We start from the raw sequence: 18,170 nt of genomic DNA, 5'->3' as shown, positions 1-18,170 counted from the left end.
TCGTCGACAAGTCGATGCACCCCAGCCCGAACCAGCTCCTTGGCCTCATAAACGCTTCTCCAAATATAGCTTGGATTACTTCCCAATGAAGCTGTAAGAAAAGAGCCAGTAGAGAAATACCTTGCCTTGAAAACTTTTCCCATCAAGCTATCCTCGCATGTCAGTAAAGCCCACCCTTGCTTAGCAAGGAGAGCCAAATTAAAATCCCTTAAATCACGGAAGCCCATTTCACCCCTATCCTTGTGATCTGTGAGCTTTTCCCACCTCATCCAATGAACTCCTTTATTGTTGTTTGATCTCCACCAAAATTTACTAATGGTACGCTCAATATCTTGACAAATTCCCACCGGTACAAGGAACACATTCATCGTGTAGGCCAGGAGTGCTTGAACAACAGACTTAATAAGAACTTCTTTGCCTGCGCGAGACAAAAACTTATTATCCCACGATTGAATTCTTTTTTGAACTTTGTCCTTCAAATAACCGAACACCACATTTTTATTCCTCCCCACTGTGCTTGGCAGCCCCAAATATTTGCTATGATCAGCCACTTCATGAATGCCCAACCTTCCACAAATGGCCTGCCTCATAGCAACGGACGTATTAGTACTGAAGAACACCGATGACTTCCCAAAATTCACTTGCCTCGTAGCTGTAGCAAACATATTCAGCAGCTGTTGGACCCATGTTACCTCATCATGTGTTGCCCGATAATATAGAAAGCTATCATCCGCAAACAGTATATGAGACATACTAGGAGCTCCATTTTCCACTTTACATCCATGTAACCACCTCCTTTCATCAAACTTACGAATAATAGCAGATAAAGCTTCAGCACAAACAAGAAACAAATGCCCCAAAATGCCCCACCACTTCACTAGTTCTTTAGCACCAAAATGCCCCTTTAATAGTTTTATAAGACTTAGACCACCGAGTGAGTGATCTAGATGACAAAATACTTTACTCTTAGGTGGCATTTGGTTGAAGATAATGAAATAGAATGGAAAGGAAAAGAAACAATCTTTATTCTATATATTTGTTTAGTTGCATATTAAAGTGTTGGAATGTCATTCTAATTTCCACCATTTTGGTGGAGTGACCATTTTGAAATGGAAGAAAAGACCATTCCAGTGCATGATGAGAAAAAATTCAATAATTTTTTTATCAATTTTTTTATGCATTTTAAATGGGAAATTTGAATTTTTATGCATCTTTTAAAGCATACTTGGTTAAGTAAACAAAAACTTAGGGTAATTGTTAAAATATGACTATTTTACTTAAAACCCAAAAATACCCCTCTCAATATCTCATAATCACCTCCCCCTTTTCTCTCTCCTTCCCTCCAACCTCTCTCTGCCCGTGCGATACCCATCGGACCCGGTACAACAAATTTTTATTTTTTGGGTACCCATCGGGCCCCAATCGGACATATCAAACCTGGTACAAAAAATTTCGATTTTTTGGGTACCCATCGGGTCCCAATCGGACCCGGTACAACAAATTTTAGGTTTGGGGTTCTCCTCCTTGCGGTAGTCGATCGGAATACTCGGTTGACTCCGTGCGGTAATCGATTGGTCCAAATGGTGGGTGGAGGTCGGTCGGAATGGTGCTATGGAGTGGGCATTATGGGTTGATGTGTTCTTACGATGGGGTATGCATGGGCAGAGAGAGGTTAGAGGGAAGGAGAGACAAAAGGGAGGTGATTATGAGAGGGGTATTTTTGGGGTTTAAGTAAAATAGTCCCATTTTAACAATTACCCTAAGTTTTTGATTACCTAACCAATTATGCTTTAAAAGATGCATAAAAATTCAAATTTCCCTTTTAAATTTTATTTCATTCCATTCATATTCTCATTCCCATTCCCATTCCTATGTTTTCATTTCTTCTAACCAAACGCCCTTAGTAGTTCCTTGAATTGGAAGTCATAGTTCGAATGTGTCTACTGTTCTTTTAAAAGTCTTAAATGTGAGAACAATGTAAGAGTTTATGTAGCACACTCCATCATGAGGAAATTACATGGTATACACCCACTTTAGTTTACTTGTTTTAATTTTTACCTCCATTTTTATATCCTTTAAGATATACCCACTTTTATAGATGATGTCCCCATTAGACCCCTTAGGTTAATGTAACTTATATGCTAGACTTAGGTAGAGAGTGAGGGTATAATGGGCAATCCACTCAAAAAAGTGGGTATATTTTAATAAAATATAACATGAGAGTATTTTTGATTAATGGATACAAAAAAGTGGTATTTTTCAACTTATCCCCTCCATCATAAGCAGGATCGGCGCTAGGTATAGGCGGGTTAGGCCTGTGTTTCGGGCCCATATTTTTCAAGGGCCTAAAATTAAAAATAAAAGATCTCATTAAACTTTTATTTAAAAAAATTATAGTAAATGACCTAAAAACATACTATTATAGAGGTAAATTTTCTTATTTTAAAATTTGTAAAGAAATAACTATTTTATACTCTTTATTCCTCAAATTATCATTTCTCACATAAAATTTTCACGGTTCTTATATATTTAGTATTTAATTTGTTTTCATATTTTTTTTTTAAAGATTTAGAAACATAAAACTTAAATATCATAGTATATCTATATTAGTTTTGTTAAAATTATTTTTATTTCAAAGTTAGGTTAATTTTTTTATGGTTTATTGTAGGTTGTTGGTTGTACAATATATTTCTTTTTTGTTGTATGATATCACTACAAAATTTATAGTTATTAGTGGCGATGTACCCCACCACTAATAACCCCCCTGCACGCCGCTATTGGTTATTAGACGCAGAAATCTGTCACTAATAATTGGTCGCTATTAATGATTATTAGCAGTGGGCTTTGAGTCCGCCGTTATAATAGCAGCGGACATTAGTGGCAGACTCCCGCTGCTAATGTTTTTTAAAAATAAAATAAATACTGTAAATAAAATTAAAATTATAAATTATATAAAAATGAAATATATAAATAATAAATTATATAAAAATTAAATATGGTTTAACAATTTCTAAATATTATAATTTAACACCAGATAAACACAATATTCATTACTATTATAATGTCTCAAATTAAACTAAATAAATAAAATATACTTAATATTTGTATTGTCTAAATTATTAACATACTTAAAAAAAATTATTCCATAAAATCAACATTAATGTCTTGGAGAAAAAAGTCTTGATTCGTATTATTGGGGTTGAGATGTGATTGTGCCGGAGAAAGAACATATGGTTGATCTGACGATAAACCAAGTGTATGTTCTCCTAACTGAGCTTGGTTGAGTATTGGGGTAGAAAAAATTGTTGCTCCTGCAAAGAACTGTTGGGTTTTATGCCCTAAATAAAACTCATTTCAATATAATCAGATTTACTTATTAATATAGATCAGAAATAACATTTAATGTTGCATGGTTCACATGATTTATTTCATGATTATATGTACATAATGTATAAATTCATCTGAAACCCTTTTCACATACTTGATCCTGTTTATTGTGCTGTCAACACATTGGAAAGTAAACATGACTATGTGAATAAAGTTTCCTAGATTTATCAGACATAGGGTTTTACTGATATGATAATCTACAACAGAGTTTACTTGCATTTGGAGAAGTGCTATGTTCTTTCCAGAGCATTGGTTAAAGTAAAGCTCAGGTTGGATGCATGGAGTATGCATCGGAAGGGACCGATATTGAACTTTGACTTAGATTTATTAAACTTACCGTAATATCTATTCAAGTCAATATTGCCTAGTTGATCCTAGATCAAATGTTCTTAATCCTGTTATGATTAGGCTCAATCTTGAAAGGCTATTCGTGTTCTTTGATTTGTTAGTTAAGCCTACTTTTAGGTCAGGGTGATACGTACATTTTGGGAACACGGTAGTGCAATTGAGTGGGAGCGTTATCATAAACATGGAATCTATAGCTTCTATCTGGCGAATAGTAAGCAAAGGATGATCTCCTTCGAGCTTGACCAAACGAACATAAATGGTGGAGTACTCATTTCACATAAGCTGAAATATCATTTATACGGGGTCAAGTGTTTTAAGGAATAAATACATTGTAGGGTGTAACGGTAATTTAATCTCTTTACTGTGTAGATCATTCATATAGAGGATCATTGATCAAATTAGGATTATAACAATGGATAACTAATGATGTATCTATATGGTGGAACATATAGAGCATTCTATATACTGAGAGTGCAATTCTAAGTTCTATGCGTGGATTCAACGAAGAATTAATAAGTTAGTGAATTTTAGTGCTAAATTCTTGATCTACTTATTGGAAGCTCGGTTATATAGACCCATGGTCCCCCCACTAGTTGAGATAATATTGCTTGTAAGACTCATGTAATTGGTTTTGATTAATCAATTATAATTCTCAAAATAGACTATGTCTATTTGTGAATTTTTCACTAAGTAAGGGCGAAATTGTAAAGAAAGAGTTTTAGGGGCATATTTGTTAATTATGATACTTTGTATGGTTCAATTAATAAATATGATAAATGACAATATTATTTAATAATTATTTATAGTTATTAAATAGTTAGAATTGGCATTTAAATGGTTGAATTAGAAAATTGGCGTTTTTGAGAAAATCAGATGCAGAAAAGGTAAAACTGCAAAATTGCAAAAAGTGAGGCCCAAATCCACTAGTATAGGGCCAGCCACTTTTGTAGGAAATTTAAACTGATATTTTCATTATTTTAATGCCAAATAATTCAAACCTAACCCTAGTGGAATGCTATAAATAGATAGTGAAGGCTTCAGGAAAATTACACTTAAATTTTCTATTTTTCCTTCAGAGAAAAACCTGAGCATTTCTCTCTCCCTATCTTTAGCTGCCACTTCTTCTTTCTCTTCCCTCTTGAATTTCGAAATCTTAGTGATTAGAGTAGTGCCCACACACAGCAAGTGATACCTCAATCATAGTGAGGAAGATCGTGAAGAAAGACTTTCAGCAAGAAGGAGGTTTCAGCATCAAAGATTCAGAGAAAGAGATCCAGGTTCAGATATTGATAATGCTCTGCTACAGAAAGGAATCAAGGGATAGATATCTGAATGGAAGGAGTCATATTATTCCGCTGCACCCAATGTAAGGTTTCCTAAACTTTATATGTGTTTATTTTATCGTTTTAGAAAGTTCTTATTTAGGATGTTAATAAACATACTTGTGAGTAGATCTAAGATCCTGGTAAAATAATTTCCAACAAGAACACCCAAATATCCCAAAATCAATAAAATTTGAACCAAACGAAGGAGACTGGGAAAGGGTTCCATGTACGAAAAGATTTCCCTACTACAGACCAAACTGGTGTTGCCGTTGCAGAGAAGACTGATGTTGCTGTTGCGGAGAAGGTTGATGTTACTACTATGGAGGAGCGACATAACTCTGAGAAGACAAACCACCTGGAGTTTGTGATTGACCATACATTTGGATAAAATTATCAAACCGTGAGTTATGAAAATTGGTACGTTGTTTAGGTGTCAAACTATTCCTTAATGTGTCACGTATAGTCGTAAACAAATCTATCACAGTGTTGTACATTTCATTAGGGGCGAAGGATGTGCAAGTAACTGACTTTGACTGTATGATTTTTTTTTCTTTGCCTTTAATCTTATAACTTACGCCTCTTTGATAATCAAGTCTTTCCCCAAGTACCTCGAATTGATAATTATCAAATTCAGTATGTTGACGCGATTTTTCATTAACATAATCTAAGAAGATTCGTAATTTAAGAATAAATTCAAAAAAAGAAAAGACAAAAATAATAAATTAATACTATCGTTATACTTATATTTTGAACAGCAATAAAAAGTTGACACGTGTATCAAAGCTGGAAAATGAACCAACTCAAATTATACATTATTAAATGTACTTTAGCCCAAGTCAACATGGGGCTCGTCAATACTAGGGTTGCTAACCCCAAATTTAGTTTCACCAGCATAAACACAAGACCCAACACCCGTATCAGGAACTTTAGCCGTTGGTTGAATAGTGGGTCCAGAAGCAGGTTGGGGTTTTATGCCCTAAATAAAACTCATTTCAATATAATCAGATTTACTTATTAATATATATCAGAAATAACATTTAATGTTGCATGGTTCACATGATTTATTTCATGATTATATGTACATAATGTATGGATTCTATTTAAGTCCAGAACATATCAATTTGTTAATGATTATAGTGTTGTCAACACAGTGGAATATAATCTTAATTATATGTTCGAAAGTTTATTCCCTGATTTGTCAGAACATTGGATTTACACTGACATGGTATAATCAGCGATAGGTATTCTTACACCTTGGATAAGTGTTATGTTCTTTCCAGGACATTGGCAAAGTTTACCAGCATCGGATGTATGGAGTATACATCGGAAGGGACCGATATTGAACTTTGATTAGATTTATTAAAATTTTACGTAATATCTATTCAATTCAATATCACCTGTTGATCCTAGATTAAATGATCTTAATCTTGATATGTTTAGGTTCGATCTCAAGAGTATTATACATGTTCTTTGATTTGTTAGTTAAGCCTACTTTTGGGTCATGGTGATACGTACATTTTGGGAGCATGATAGTATAATTGAGTGGGAGCGCTAACATAAATATGGAATTTATAACTTCTATAGGGATTTAGAAGTGAAACGATGATATCCTTCGAGCTTGGCTAAACAGAAATAAATGGTTGAGATCTCATTTCACTTCGCTGAAATATCATTTATACGGAGCTAAGTGTTTTAAGGATAAAATACATTGAAGGTGTAACGATAACTTAGTGCCTTTCAATGTAGATCATCTATTAGAGGGTCATTGATCACATTAGGATTATAACAATGGATAACTAATGACGTGTCTATATCGTAGAACATATAGAGCGTTCTATATACTGAGAGTGCAATTCTAAGTTCTATGTGTGGATTCAACGAAGAATTAATAAGTCGGCGAGTTCAAGATATAAATTCTTGATTTGCTTATTGGAAGCTCGGATATATAGACCCATGGTCCCCATACTAGTTGAGACCATACTGCTTGTAAGACTCAGTTAATTGATTTTAATTAATCAATTATAATTCTAAAGTTAGACTATGTCTACTTTATGAATTTTCACTAAGCAAGAGCGAAATTGTAAAGAAAAGAGATTCTAGGTTTATTTATTAATTAAGAAACTTTATATGTCTAATTAATAAATATATTAAATGACAATATTATTTAATAATTAATTTTAGTTATTAAATAATTAGAATTGGCATTTAAATGGTTGAATTTGAAAATTGGCGTTTTTGAGAAAACCAGATGCAGGAATGATAAAACAGCAAAATTGCATAAGTGAGGCCCATTATCCAAGCCCATGGCCGGCCACACTTTATGGGTTTTATCATTTATTTTTTTATTATTTTAATGCCAAATAATTCTAACCTAAACCTAGGTGGTTACCTATAAATAGATTGTGATGGCTCTCATTCACACTTAACTTCTGTCAGATGAAAACTGAGCCTCTATCTTTTCTCTATAGGCCGAACCTCTTCCCTAGTGTGTAAGACTGTGGAAAACCATCCAACAAGAAGGAGAATCAGCATCAAAGGAATGAGAGAAAGAGATCTAGGTTCAGATATTGATAATGCTCTCCTACAGAAAGGAATCAAGGGCTAGATATCTGAACGGAAGGAGTCATTATATTCCGCTGCACCCAATGTAAGGTTTCCTAAACTTTATATGTGTTTATTTCATTGTTTTAGAATTCATATTAGGATGTTAATGAAATATACTTGTTAGTAAATCTAGATCCAAGTAAAATATATCCAACAGTCTCTTGGGCAGACCTCTGTGGTAGAGGTACTAGCCAGCTGGCCGGACTGTGGTGGCCGATAGCCGTGTTCAGATTGATCGTAGTAGTTGATACTTGGCCATTGGGATCTGTGTCATAAGGTCCCCTATAATAATAATAATAATAATAATAATAATAATAATAATAATAATAATAATAATAATAGAAAAAATCTCATATAGGAAGTGAATTTTAAGTGAAAATTTGAGAATATTCTTAAGACAATCCTATAGATAACCATTTATCTTTTTTTCGTTTCTTTTTATTTTTTTAAAAAAACTATATTATCTCACAATAGAAAATTGGAGCAAGAAAGTTGTTTATTTTACCATTGGCAACATGGGGATTCTATCATGGTGGAAAGGAAACAACAAACATTCCCAACCTGATAACAACAACAATGACAAAGCCGCCCAAGCTTCAAGTCCTAACCCTAACCCTAACCCTAAGGCGGTGGAGGTCCCTGGTATGAACGGTGCTGTGGAGGTTCCTCGGAAAGAGAATGTGACGGTCTTCGAGTTTGGTTCTGTCGCCGCTACCGCCGACAACGTCACGCTCGCTGGTTTCTGTCCTGTCTCCGACGAACTCGACCCCTGCCGTTGGGAGATCTTACCGGCGAGTGGCTCTGATGCTCCGCAATTTCGCGTGGTCTTCTGAGCGACTTCACCTACTTCTGTGTAAGCCGAGTGTGTGTCAGTGTCTTTGTTTTGGAGAAATTTAGGAAAAAAGGGGTTTTTCTTGTTTAAATTGAGAAGGAAAAAAGAAAAGTGACTTAGAGAGAGAAGTAAGATGTAATGTTGGTTGAAATTGGAGTTTTACAATGTTTTTATATCCAATTGATTTGAAATATATTATTGAAACTGATGCAGTTATTGAAATTGGACAATTAGCAATTGAATAAGCAGTAGAACATCTTGTAATACTTTGGTTTGTTGGTTTTGAGCATAATCTGTCTTCTTGGGTTTGAAGAATTTGCTGGAATAACTTTCTTATTCTTGCTTAAAAAAATGTTTGGTGCATAATTTTGTTTGATTTTGAGTGTTTAATCTAATTCAATGCAGCCTTACCATTTGTTTGGCTTGAGTTGAGATCAGGTTTCTGGGTTGCCTCTCGTAATAAAGTTTAGAAAGTGGATGAGTAACAGTGAAAGGAAACATTGTAGCTTTTATTATTTTACAGACTTCGCATAATGCATATAAGCTTAGGCTATTGATGTTTCTTTTGGCAGAAATTGTAATTATTTTTAGAAGTAGTGATGTATTAAGAGAGGCAAATTATAGGAGTTTATGCTGTACATTAGTTGCTCTGGTTTTCTTTATACAAGAGAAATAAACATGGTCATCATTCGCAACATATAGGATAACAAAGGGCACAGCAGCTATGCGAAGATTGAGTTGATTCGTTTAATGGCCGCTCTTCAGCACTATGATTTGATTAAAATCAGCAGCTAGTGTGATTTTGCTGCCCACAAGTCACAATCTTTTAACTTGGGCATTTTTGCCTGCTTAACTTTCTGCAAATAACTTGGATCCTAGAATTTAATATTATTATGTTTTTCAATGCTATACAGCCTTAATTATGGGGGAGAAAAGCCGTGGTAACAAAGCAAAATCCATTATTACAAAGTTATGCATAAAATGAACAATTTGTTACAATACGTATTAGCTTAATTCAGCACAGAACACAGAAACCTAGAAATAGAATCGAAGCATTTGGATTAGTATGCTGTATAAGCGACAGCCCTCAAAGCCGTTACTCTTATAAACGCCCAAGATGCAACTCAGAATTTTTCCTCCATAGAGCTTCTGTTTCATTCGTTGTTTCTTCAAATATTCTTCCATTTCTTTCTGCGCAAACAACCCTGAAAATGGCTAGAATTGCTGCTGTGCCACAGTCTGGAAGTGTTTTCCTACCACCCTTCAATTTACACATCAACAATTGTTTACAAGAGCGAGGCGTGCACAGTGCACCGTTGAATACCAAATCTTCAATCAATTTCTGGCACAGAATTTGGCTAAAAGGGCACTCCAGGAATAAAACGGGAGACTGATCTCCCACTCCATCTGCAGAAGGCCTATTGACTATGTATGTTGAGTTTATCACTCCCTAACGACTCGTCGAGTATGTTCTTGGATCTTTTTGCTGGTATTTTTCATAGCCTTTTTATTTGTTTCTCTTGATGTGGTCTTTTCTTTCCTGTTTACTGTATCTTTTTTTTAGTCTCCCCTTGCCTGCACCAGCAAGAAAAGAAAAAGAAAAGTCATGTTCAAATAGTGTATCTTAGTTTTATGTATATATTTCCTAGATTTTGGTCCTGCAAACAGAAACTTGTATTAATTTTTGGTTTGAAAGTTCTTTCTTCATTTCTTCATTTTGTATTAATTTGTGAAGATAAATAGTTTTATTAGAGTTAAAAATAAATCTTTGAGTACTAAGATTAAATGGCTGACAAGGAAAATGACTTTATTACAAGTAGGCATGTATAATGTTTTGACACTGTTATCATCATAAAATCATTACTACGTTTACAATCGTTATAACAGTTAAATTCCTTTCATAACCTTGCAGCAAAGATTACAATTCTATGTTTTATTTTTGCTAGACAAAATGAGTTCACTCTATGTTCATTTTTATTAGTCAGTTTCTCAATACAATCAGCATCTCGCAAAGAAAACTTTAATAGAAAAGAATAAGATGTATTATATAAGTAGCAATCGTATAAGGGAGAAGGAAACCAAGCCTCACACATTGTGAACCAACATTTTCTTTACACAAGAATTGTAATATAAACAATCATAATATATCTTTGCACAAATGTAGCAGTTTTTTTTTATTATTATTTTCCTTTTTTTTTCAGTTGTTGCTGCACTTTGAAGGGTTACATCTCAGATGGCACTGTAATAACTGTCTTCATCATTCATACGAATGTAACACATTATGGCAAGTACAAATATGAAGAATGATGAAAACTCCATTGCCATTGCGCCCCAACCAATTACACCAGCATGCTTCAAGATAGCCGGTATTGCAATACTTCCGACTGATGAAGCTCCGGTCAAGAACTTGGTAGCATTCACCCAGCTGATTTGTTAAAGAGTAAGGAAACATTATTTGTATTCATAACAGATGGAAAAGTAAAGTATAGTTTGAAGGAAAAAATAAAGACCAACCTATTGTCAGATTCAGAAAATAGAGCACTGCCATCAGATCCAGCAAAAAACAGTAATGGCATAGGGAGAAGCACATACATTATAACTGCAAGACAAATGCAAAAAATGATATTCTGTACATGAATGTTCCTCGGAATCAAAAACAAACAAAATAGTCCAAAATTTACATTATCCTCAACTAAAACAAGTTAATGCAACTGAAACAACTTGTTGAAAGAAACTCTTAAATGCATCTGTTTATGGGTTAAGAACCATTTACTACCCTGAACTCGGTTGGAACAATGACAAACAAACTTTAGCAAGCACAAACACAGTTTCGCAACATGCTTCCCCAACAAAATTACATTACATGTCATTTGTCTATTTCAGTCTCATTTGGTTAAGCTCTATTTTAACTGTTTTCAGCTTATAGAATTATGATGTACTCCTAGATAATCATTTGCTAATTCAAAAGATTTTATTTTTCTCTCTAAAATGGTAAGATTTCACAGTTTCTCCAAACAGACCTGAGAAAATACTTTCTAAATTAAAATAATTTTCCTAATTCCCAATATTCTCAAAATACTTTTAAAAAACTCGGGTAAATATTCATTTGGTATCCGTATAATTGAGGATAGTCTAGCCATATTAATAAATATTTTTGGATCAAATTTGAGTTCAGGGACTAAAGGTGAGTATTATTCAAAACATAAGTTACTAAGTCAGTATTTCGATAAAATACAGGTATCAACCTTATTATAAACTACTTATCAACATCCAAGAAGTTAATAATTTTTCAGTTCAGACACATTGACAAGGAAACACATGGATGTTCCAATTAGAGTTTATGCATTTAATTTGAGACATTTCCATGAACCAAATAGGTGCAGATATGCATATTCAACAAGCTTCAAAGGGTTTTGTTACTTACGAGATAGCATTGGCCACCAGTTATTGTACAAAGCACATGCCTGCCAGGGAAATGAAAATTGAGAAACAGGAAGACTTTGCAGTAAATGAAAGTTATACATCTTCAATAACACCGAACTTGATCATTAAACTAATCAACAAGAAACAGCATTACTAACCAATATTTGTAACACGATCCCTCCAGAGACCAAAATTGCCAAAAAAGCAAGTTGACCAGTATGCAAGCAGGCCCTAACATAGCCTGGTAAATCTGCCATCAGGGTAGTTGCCTCACTTCATCCGAATGGAAAGCTAAAAGATTTTCATTGATACGAGAAGTTAAGATATCTTTAGAGAAGATATGGCATTAAATGATCTTAAAAAATGTAGGAAAGTGAAAACAACAAAATTAAACTCATACAATTGTGATAGAATGGTGACTTTAATGTATTAACCAACCTAAACATGTCAAGAACCATTTTCAAATACTATGTAGAGTACATCGGCCAAATTGATTCAAATCATTCAACAATTTAAATCTCCCTACAAACATGGTTAAGGGCATATACTACATACAATATTGAGCTATCTTAAATAATGTATCATCTTGTATTCTTCATTAGCTAGTCAGACACAAGGTAAAGATCGCTAAAATGAAACTTCAAATCCATATATTAGCAACAACCAAAGCTGACCCGTGACTACATGTGTAAAAGATAAATCCTATTGGTTCATTCAGCCATATGACAAAAGATATCCCTAAAGCTTAACCCTCATATTTTAGGACGAAAAGAAAATGAATTTTTTTTTTAAAAAAAAGTTATAACATTTAAAAGAAATTAATTTTACTGGAAAATGAATAGATATTTTTAAAAATATCTATTAAAAAATTTAGAGAAATGTTTTTACTTTATTTTATTTCCCTGTTCTTTTCATTAATATTATTTTTTTTTTAGGTAAAATCTAAATTTCAAATAAATCCCAAAAATGAAGAAACATCTTCTGGGTTTGAGACATTTCTTCATTCTAAAGCAATGCTACCTTCTAAGCGAAGTACATTTTTTCTGATACAGAATCATACTAAGAACAACTGAAAATTAGACTTGGTGTGAAGATTATAAAAACCATGAAGGTTGAGAAAGGTGAAAACTACTTCTTCAAACAATATCACGCTAGAAAATACAAAACATGATATACCCAGATGCTTATGTCGTCCAAAAATCTTTTCTGAATATAGAATCGGAGAAAAGGGTAAGAAAAATGTTACTATTAACGAGATCGAATTATATCTAATCCATTTCCAGCAAAACTTGCAATTATTAATGCAAATAGCAGGAACACCCAAGGAAAAAAAAAAGAACATTAGAATTTGAGTTATATATGCAAGACGAAGGTGTATCAGTGCGATCTGAACGTATATAGAATCCAAAAATAGTTATGCACGAATACGGTGATCAAACGATAAAAATATATAGATAATCGAACAAATTACCTCATAAAATACGACAGCCTCCCGAAGCTCAAACGAAGGCCGGAGAAAACCCGTGTCTGTGTGGGAGAGAAATAGAAACAAACTCAGACAAAAAAAAAATCAAATTCAGAAAACGAGAGAGAGAGAGAGAGAGGAAATACCTGAAGAACGAAGAGGCAGTGAGGAGGATGAGACTCCGACGAAGAGAGATGTCTGACAAAGCCAGAGTTGGGAGCCAAACTATGTCGTTTTGATTGTCAGGTTTCTTATTCATAACTAATTAGAATTTTTATCCCAAAATTTAACATGTACCAAATCATGCTTCATGAACTTTTTTGGCCGTTAAAAATTCTCCTTAACTATTGAGATTGTTAGATTTAAGGACTTTTGTTTAATTTCATTCAATTTTACTATTTGAGTGATTGATTATTACTAAATCATGTTTTCTAGACTTTGATATCTACCAAATCATGTTCCTTGAACTTTGACATATACTAAATCATGCCCCATGAACTTTTAAAATTAGATAAAATTCCTTAAATTCAACAATCCTAATAGTTCGGGGGTCATTTTTAACGACTTTAAAAGTTAAGGGGCATGATTCAGTACATGTCAAAGTTCAGGGTAAAAGTCCTAATTAGCCTTCTTTTTCTCTTTAAGCTTCTATTTTTGATAGGTAGAACTAGAGGTGTACGTCGATCGGTTTAGTCGGTTTACGTTACATTTTATTTAACCCAATGTAAAGATCGGGTTACAAAAATCTAAGTACAACCTGCCCAATGAATTAGTCAGGGTTAACCCGTCAAACCGATCATTAATATTTATTTTTTTTCATACTCAATTGTTATATTTTAGTTATTGTGATAAAAATAAATATAAAGATTGAATTTAAAGTTCAAATCATCCGCCGTAAAAAAATATAATAGTTTGAACTTTCTATTTTTTATAAATATGTACATAAATTATATAATATATAGATTATATATAGTAAAAACATATATATATATAAAAAAAAAATTAAAAAAAAAAACTCTCTAAATCGGGTTGGTCGGGTTAGTTCGGGTTGATTGGGCAGGTTGATATTATTTTCTGCCCGCCCAATATAAAGATTAGGCGGGTTATATTTTCGTCGGGTTATCTCGGTTTGGTTTAAGCGGGTTGTTCGGGTTAAGCGGTTTACAAAAATTTATGTACAACCCTAAGTAGAACTACAATATAAATGTAAATTTTGATTTATATTTACGTTTACATAATTTTATGAAATATTCAATTTTTTATAAAAAGTACTTCCAAAACAATTTTTAATTTAAAAAGTCTTTTTATTTTTTGTCTAAACATCCATAAAAAGATTTTTATAATTTTAAAAGCTAAAAAAAAGTTTATAGAACTTAGTATACATTGGCTGGGCAATATCCAATTCAATTAAACTAAACGGATACATTGCTGTAATTTTGTGTATGTTAGTAGAACTTGTAATTTTGTAGTCCATAATGTGGCTAATTGGACTTTTATTCACAAGTTGTATGGGATTATTTCAGTTTCTTCGGTTCCGGAGAACCTATTATGTAATGACCGCGAGGTCTAACTTTGTTTATCAATGGTACGATTACGCTTATTTTCAAAAAAAAAAAAAAAAACTAAACGGATACAATTCAATTACAAAAAAATTAGACATCCAATTACAATTAGAATGGATTTGATGTTAAAAGTTGGATTCTAATTGGATTGGATGGTTATTGAATGTGAATATTAAAATTTAATAAAAAAACTGATCTAATCCAATTATATTTATATATATTAAAAAAATTATTTATATTAAAAAATTAAACATATATATTAATTATATTTTTAGTGGCTATTTTTTTAAAATTTGCAACAATTAGCTGTTTTGTGTATTAGTTTTTATGATATTTTATTCTATTTTATTACTTAGAAATGCTATTATTTTAGTTATTTTAAACTTTTAGTTGTATTACACTTATAAATATGATATTTTTATAAAGTATTAAACTTAAATAAATAGTAATATTTTGATTTTACGTATTTTTTCTTATTTTTTAAGCAAATATAAACAATTAGGTGTGTAACTAGATATCTAATTAAAAAAATCTAATTGGATTGGATTTTGAGGTCTAATTGAATTAGATCGGATGATAATTTTCCAAATCCAATTACTAATTAGATTGTATTGGAAGAAAAATGTTAGATAGGATTGGATACCCAGTATACAAGCTGGGCTTTGGTATACAGGATTGGATTGGACTAGACTAATTATTTGTTAGGGGATTTTTCATAAATATGGGAAAAGAATTTAAAGTTTACTTTTATGGATATCGGAATATTGTGGATATCGGAGGCTTACTTCAGGCAGTACAGGTGGACATATGGAGGCTAAATGTGGAACCTTTACAAATTCCAAATAATTTTGGTAGATGGAAGACAACTTTCTATTTTTTGAATTTAAGGCTATACGTGGTATTGTTGTTGATGCAATTTTTTGTCAACTTAATCTAAGAAGATTATTAATTCAAGAAATGAAGAGACAAAAATAATAAATGAACATTAAATATTTTTATGTGGTTTTGTAGTTAAAATCTACATACTCCACGAGTCCATCTTATTTCTGATTTAGGTTATGTTTACAATTGGGCAAAGTTTCTGTAACTCAGAATTGTTCCCCCTTTTCCCTTTGAGTGAACCCCTATTTATAGGAATATGATGGTGGTTACTCAATCATATCTTAGTGAAAAGTTACAATTGATGGGTGGTTACTGTCCACGTTTCACATATAACTGAATATTTGGATAAGTATAAATAACTTCTTCATATTTAAAATATAAAAAAGTGATCTTTGAAGTGGTATTTGACTTGGTCAAATCATGTTATTTGAGAGCAGGTGCACTGCTACTGTGTAATACGAGGCAATACATTGCTGCATGTATATTACGAGGTGATTCATCACTGATGTGTATTATGAGGTGATTCATCACTACTGTGTATAACGAGGTGATTCATCACTATTGTGTATAACGAGGTGATTCATTACTGCTCTGTATTACGAGATGATTCATCATTGGTGTGTATAACGAGGTGATTCATCACTGTTGTGTATAACGAGGTGATTCATTACTGTTATGTATAACGAGGTGATTCATTACTGATGTGTATAACGAGGTGATTCATCACTGATGTGTATAACGAGGTGATTCATCACTGTTGTGTATTACGAGGTGATTCATCACTGATGTGTATACTGAGGTGATTCATCACTGTTGTGTATAACAAGGTGATTCATCACTGCTGTGTATAACGAGGTGATTCATCACTGATGTGTATTATGAGGTGATTCATCACTGCTGTGTATAACAAGGTGATTCATCACTATTTTGTATAACGAGGTGATTCATCAATTTTGTGTATTACGAGCAGCTATAAGATCTTTGTTGCGAAATGTTGAATATTTATGGAAATAACATCCGACGGTGCTAAAATACCTCACTTCATGAACCTTGCGATTCTTATTTAGATGAGATCACCTCATAGGTTGAGTCTTGAGTTTTTTTGACCTGTCCCACAATGTATTTATTGTGAGAATTTATTATTTATGACACATGGCATTCAATTCAATTTTTTCATTAAATAGTCCAAAAAATGAGTATAACAAATTCCCCATAAGTCAGTTTATTGTGGTTTACACAAAGCTGACTTATTATACGTTGTCTTCCCATTCTTTTTGGCACCACTCCAAGCAGCTCGTTTGTGTTTCTCATGATCCCTACATGGCGAAGTAGGTGCTACGACCTAAAGCATGTGAGTATGTATTACAACCTGATGCATGAGAGTGTATACTACAACCAGATGTATGGGAGTGTGTACTGCGACCAGATGCATAGGAGTGTGTACTGCGACCAGATGCATAGGAGTGTGTACTACGATCATATGCATGGGAGTGTGTACTACGACCAGATGCATTCGAAGTATGTACTACATGTTGGGTTTTATGCCCTAAATAAAACTCTGTTTCAATGTAATCCAGATTATTCAATATCAATAAAGTAACAGAAGTAATTTTTCATTCACTTGTGTATGTTTTGGTTCACTTAATCAATTGCTTGTCTATTTGATTTATAAATTCATCCAAACCCTTTTCACATACTTGATCATGTTTATTGTGTTGTCAACACAGTGGAAAATAAACATGACTATGTGAATAAAGTATTCCTAGATTTATCGAACACCTTTGGGTTTCACTGATATGACAATCTACAACAGAGTTTACTTACATTTGGAGAAATGTTATGTTCTTTCCAGAACATAGGTTAAAGTAAAGCTCAGGTTGGATGCATGGAGTATGCATTGGAATGGACCGATATTGAACTTTGAATTAGGTTTTGAAACTTACCGTAAACATCTATTCAATTCAATATCATAAGTTGATCCTAGATCATATGATCGAAATCCTGATATGGTTAGGCTTAATTTCAAGAGTGTTATTCGTGTTCTTTGATTTGTTAGTTAAGCCTAAATCTTTAGTCTGGGCAATACATACATTTTGGGAACACGGTAGTGCGATTGAGTGGGAGCGCTAACATAAATATGTAATCTATAGCTTCTATCTGGCGAATAGTAAGCAAAGGGTGATTTCCTTCGAGCTTAACCAAACGAGATAAATGATTGAGTACTCATTTCACTTAGTTGAAATATCATTTATACAGGGTTAAGTGTTTTAAGGATAAAATACATTGTAGGGTGTTACGGTAATTTAAGTCCCTTTACAGTGTAAATCATCCATATAGAGGAT

The 18,170-nt window shown here is 33.0% G+C and overlaps 2 protein-coding genes across 2 annotated transcripts; one reads left to right on the top strand and one right to left on the bottom strand.

The window, feature by feature from the left end:
• Positions 1–7,999: 7,999 nt before the first annotated feature.
• On the top strand, positions 8,000–8,719 carry LOC115701486 (uncharacterized). Its single transcript, XM_030629299.2, has one exon. The coding sequence runs from the start codon at positions 8,180–8,182 to the stop codon at positions 8,495–8,497; it is 318 nt and encodes a 105-aa protein (XP_030485159.1). The 5' UTR covers positions 8,000–8,179; the 3' UTR covers positions 8,498–8,719.
• Positions 8,720–10,515: 1,796 nt separating this feature from the next.
• Positions 10,516–13,647, bottom strand: LOC115699900 (vacuolar protein sorting-associated protein 55 homolog). Its single transcript, XM_061102608.1, has 6 exons — positions 13,531–13,647; positions 13,391–13,446; positions 12,078–12,210; positions 11,921–11,960; positions 11,011–11,095; positions 10,516–10,921 (listed from the first exon to the last, which is right to left on the bottom strand). The coding sequence occupies exons 3-6, from the start codon at positions 12,174–12,176 to the stop codon at positions 10,726–10,728; spliced, it is 420 nt and encodes a 139-aa protein (XP_060958591.1). The 5' UTR covers positions 12,177–12,210; positions 13,391–13,446; positions 13,531–13,647; the 3' UTR covers positions 10,516–10,725.
• Positions 13,648–18,170: the final 4,523 nt, after the last annotated feature.

This window comes from Cannabis sativa, chromosome 8 (genome assembly GCF_029168945.1).
Source record: "Cannabis sativa cultivar Pink pepper isolate KNU-18-1 chromosome 8, ASM2916894v1, whole genome shotgun sequence".
In the NCBI taxonomy this organism is placed as follows: Eukaryota; Viridiplantae; Streptophyta; class Magnoliopsida; order Rosales; family Cannabaceae; genus Cannabis; species Cannabis sativa.
This window is presented reverse-complemented; position numbering and strand designations above follow the sequence as displayed.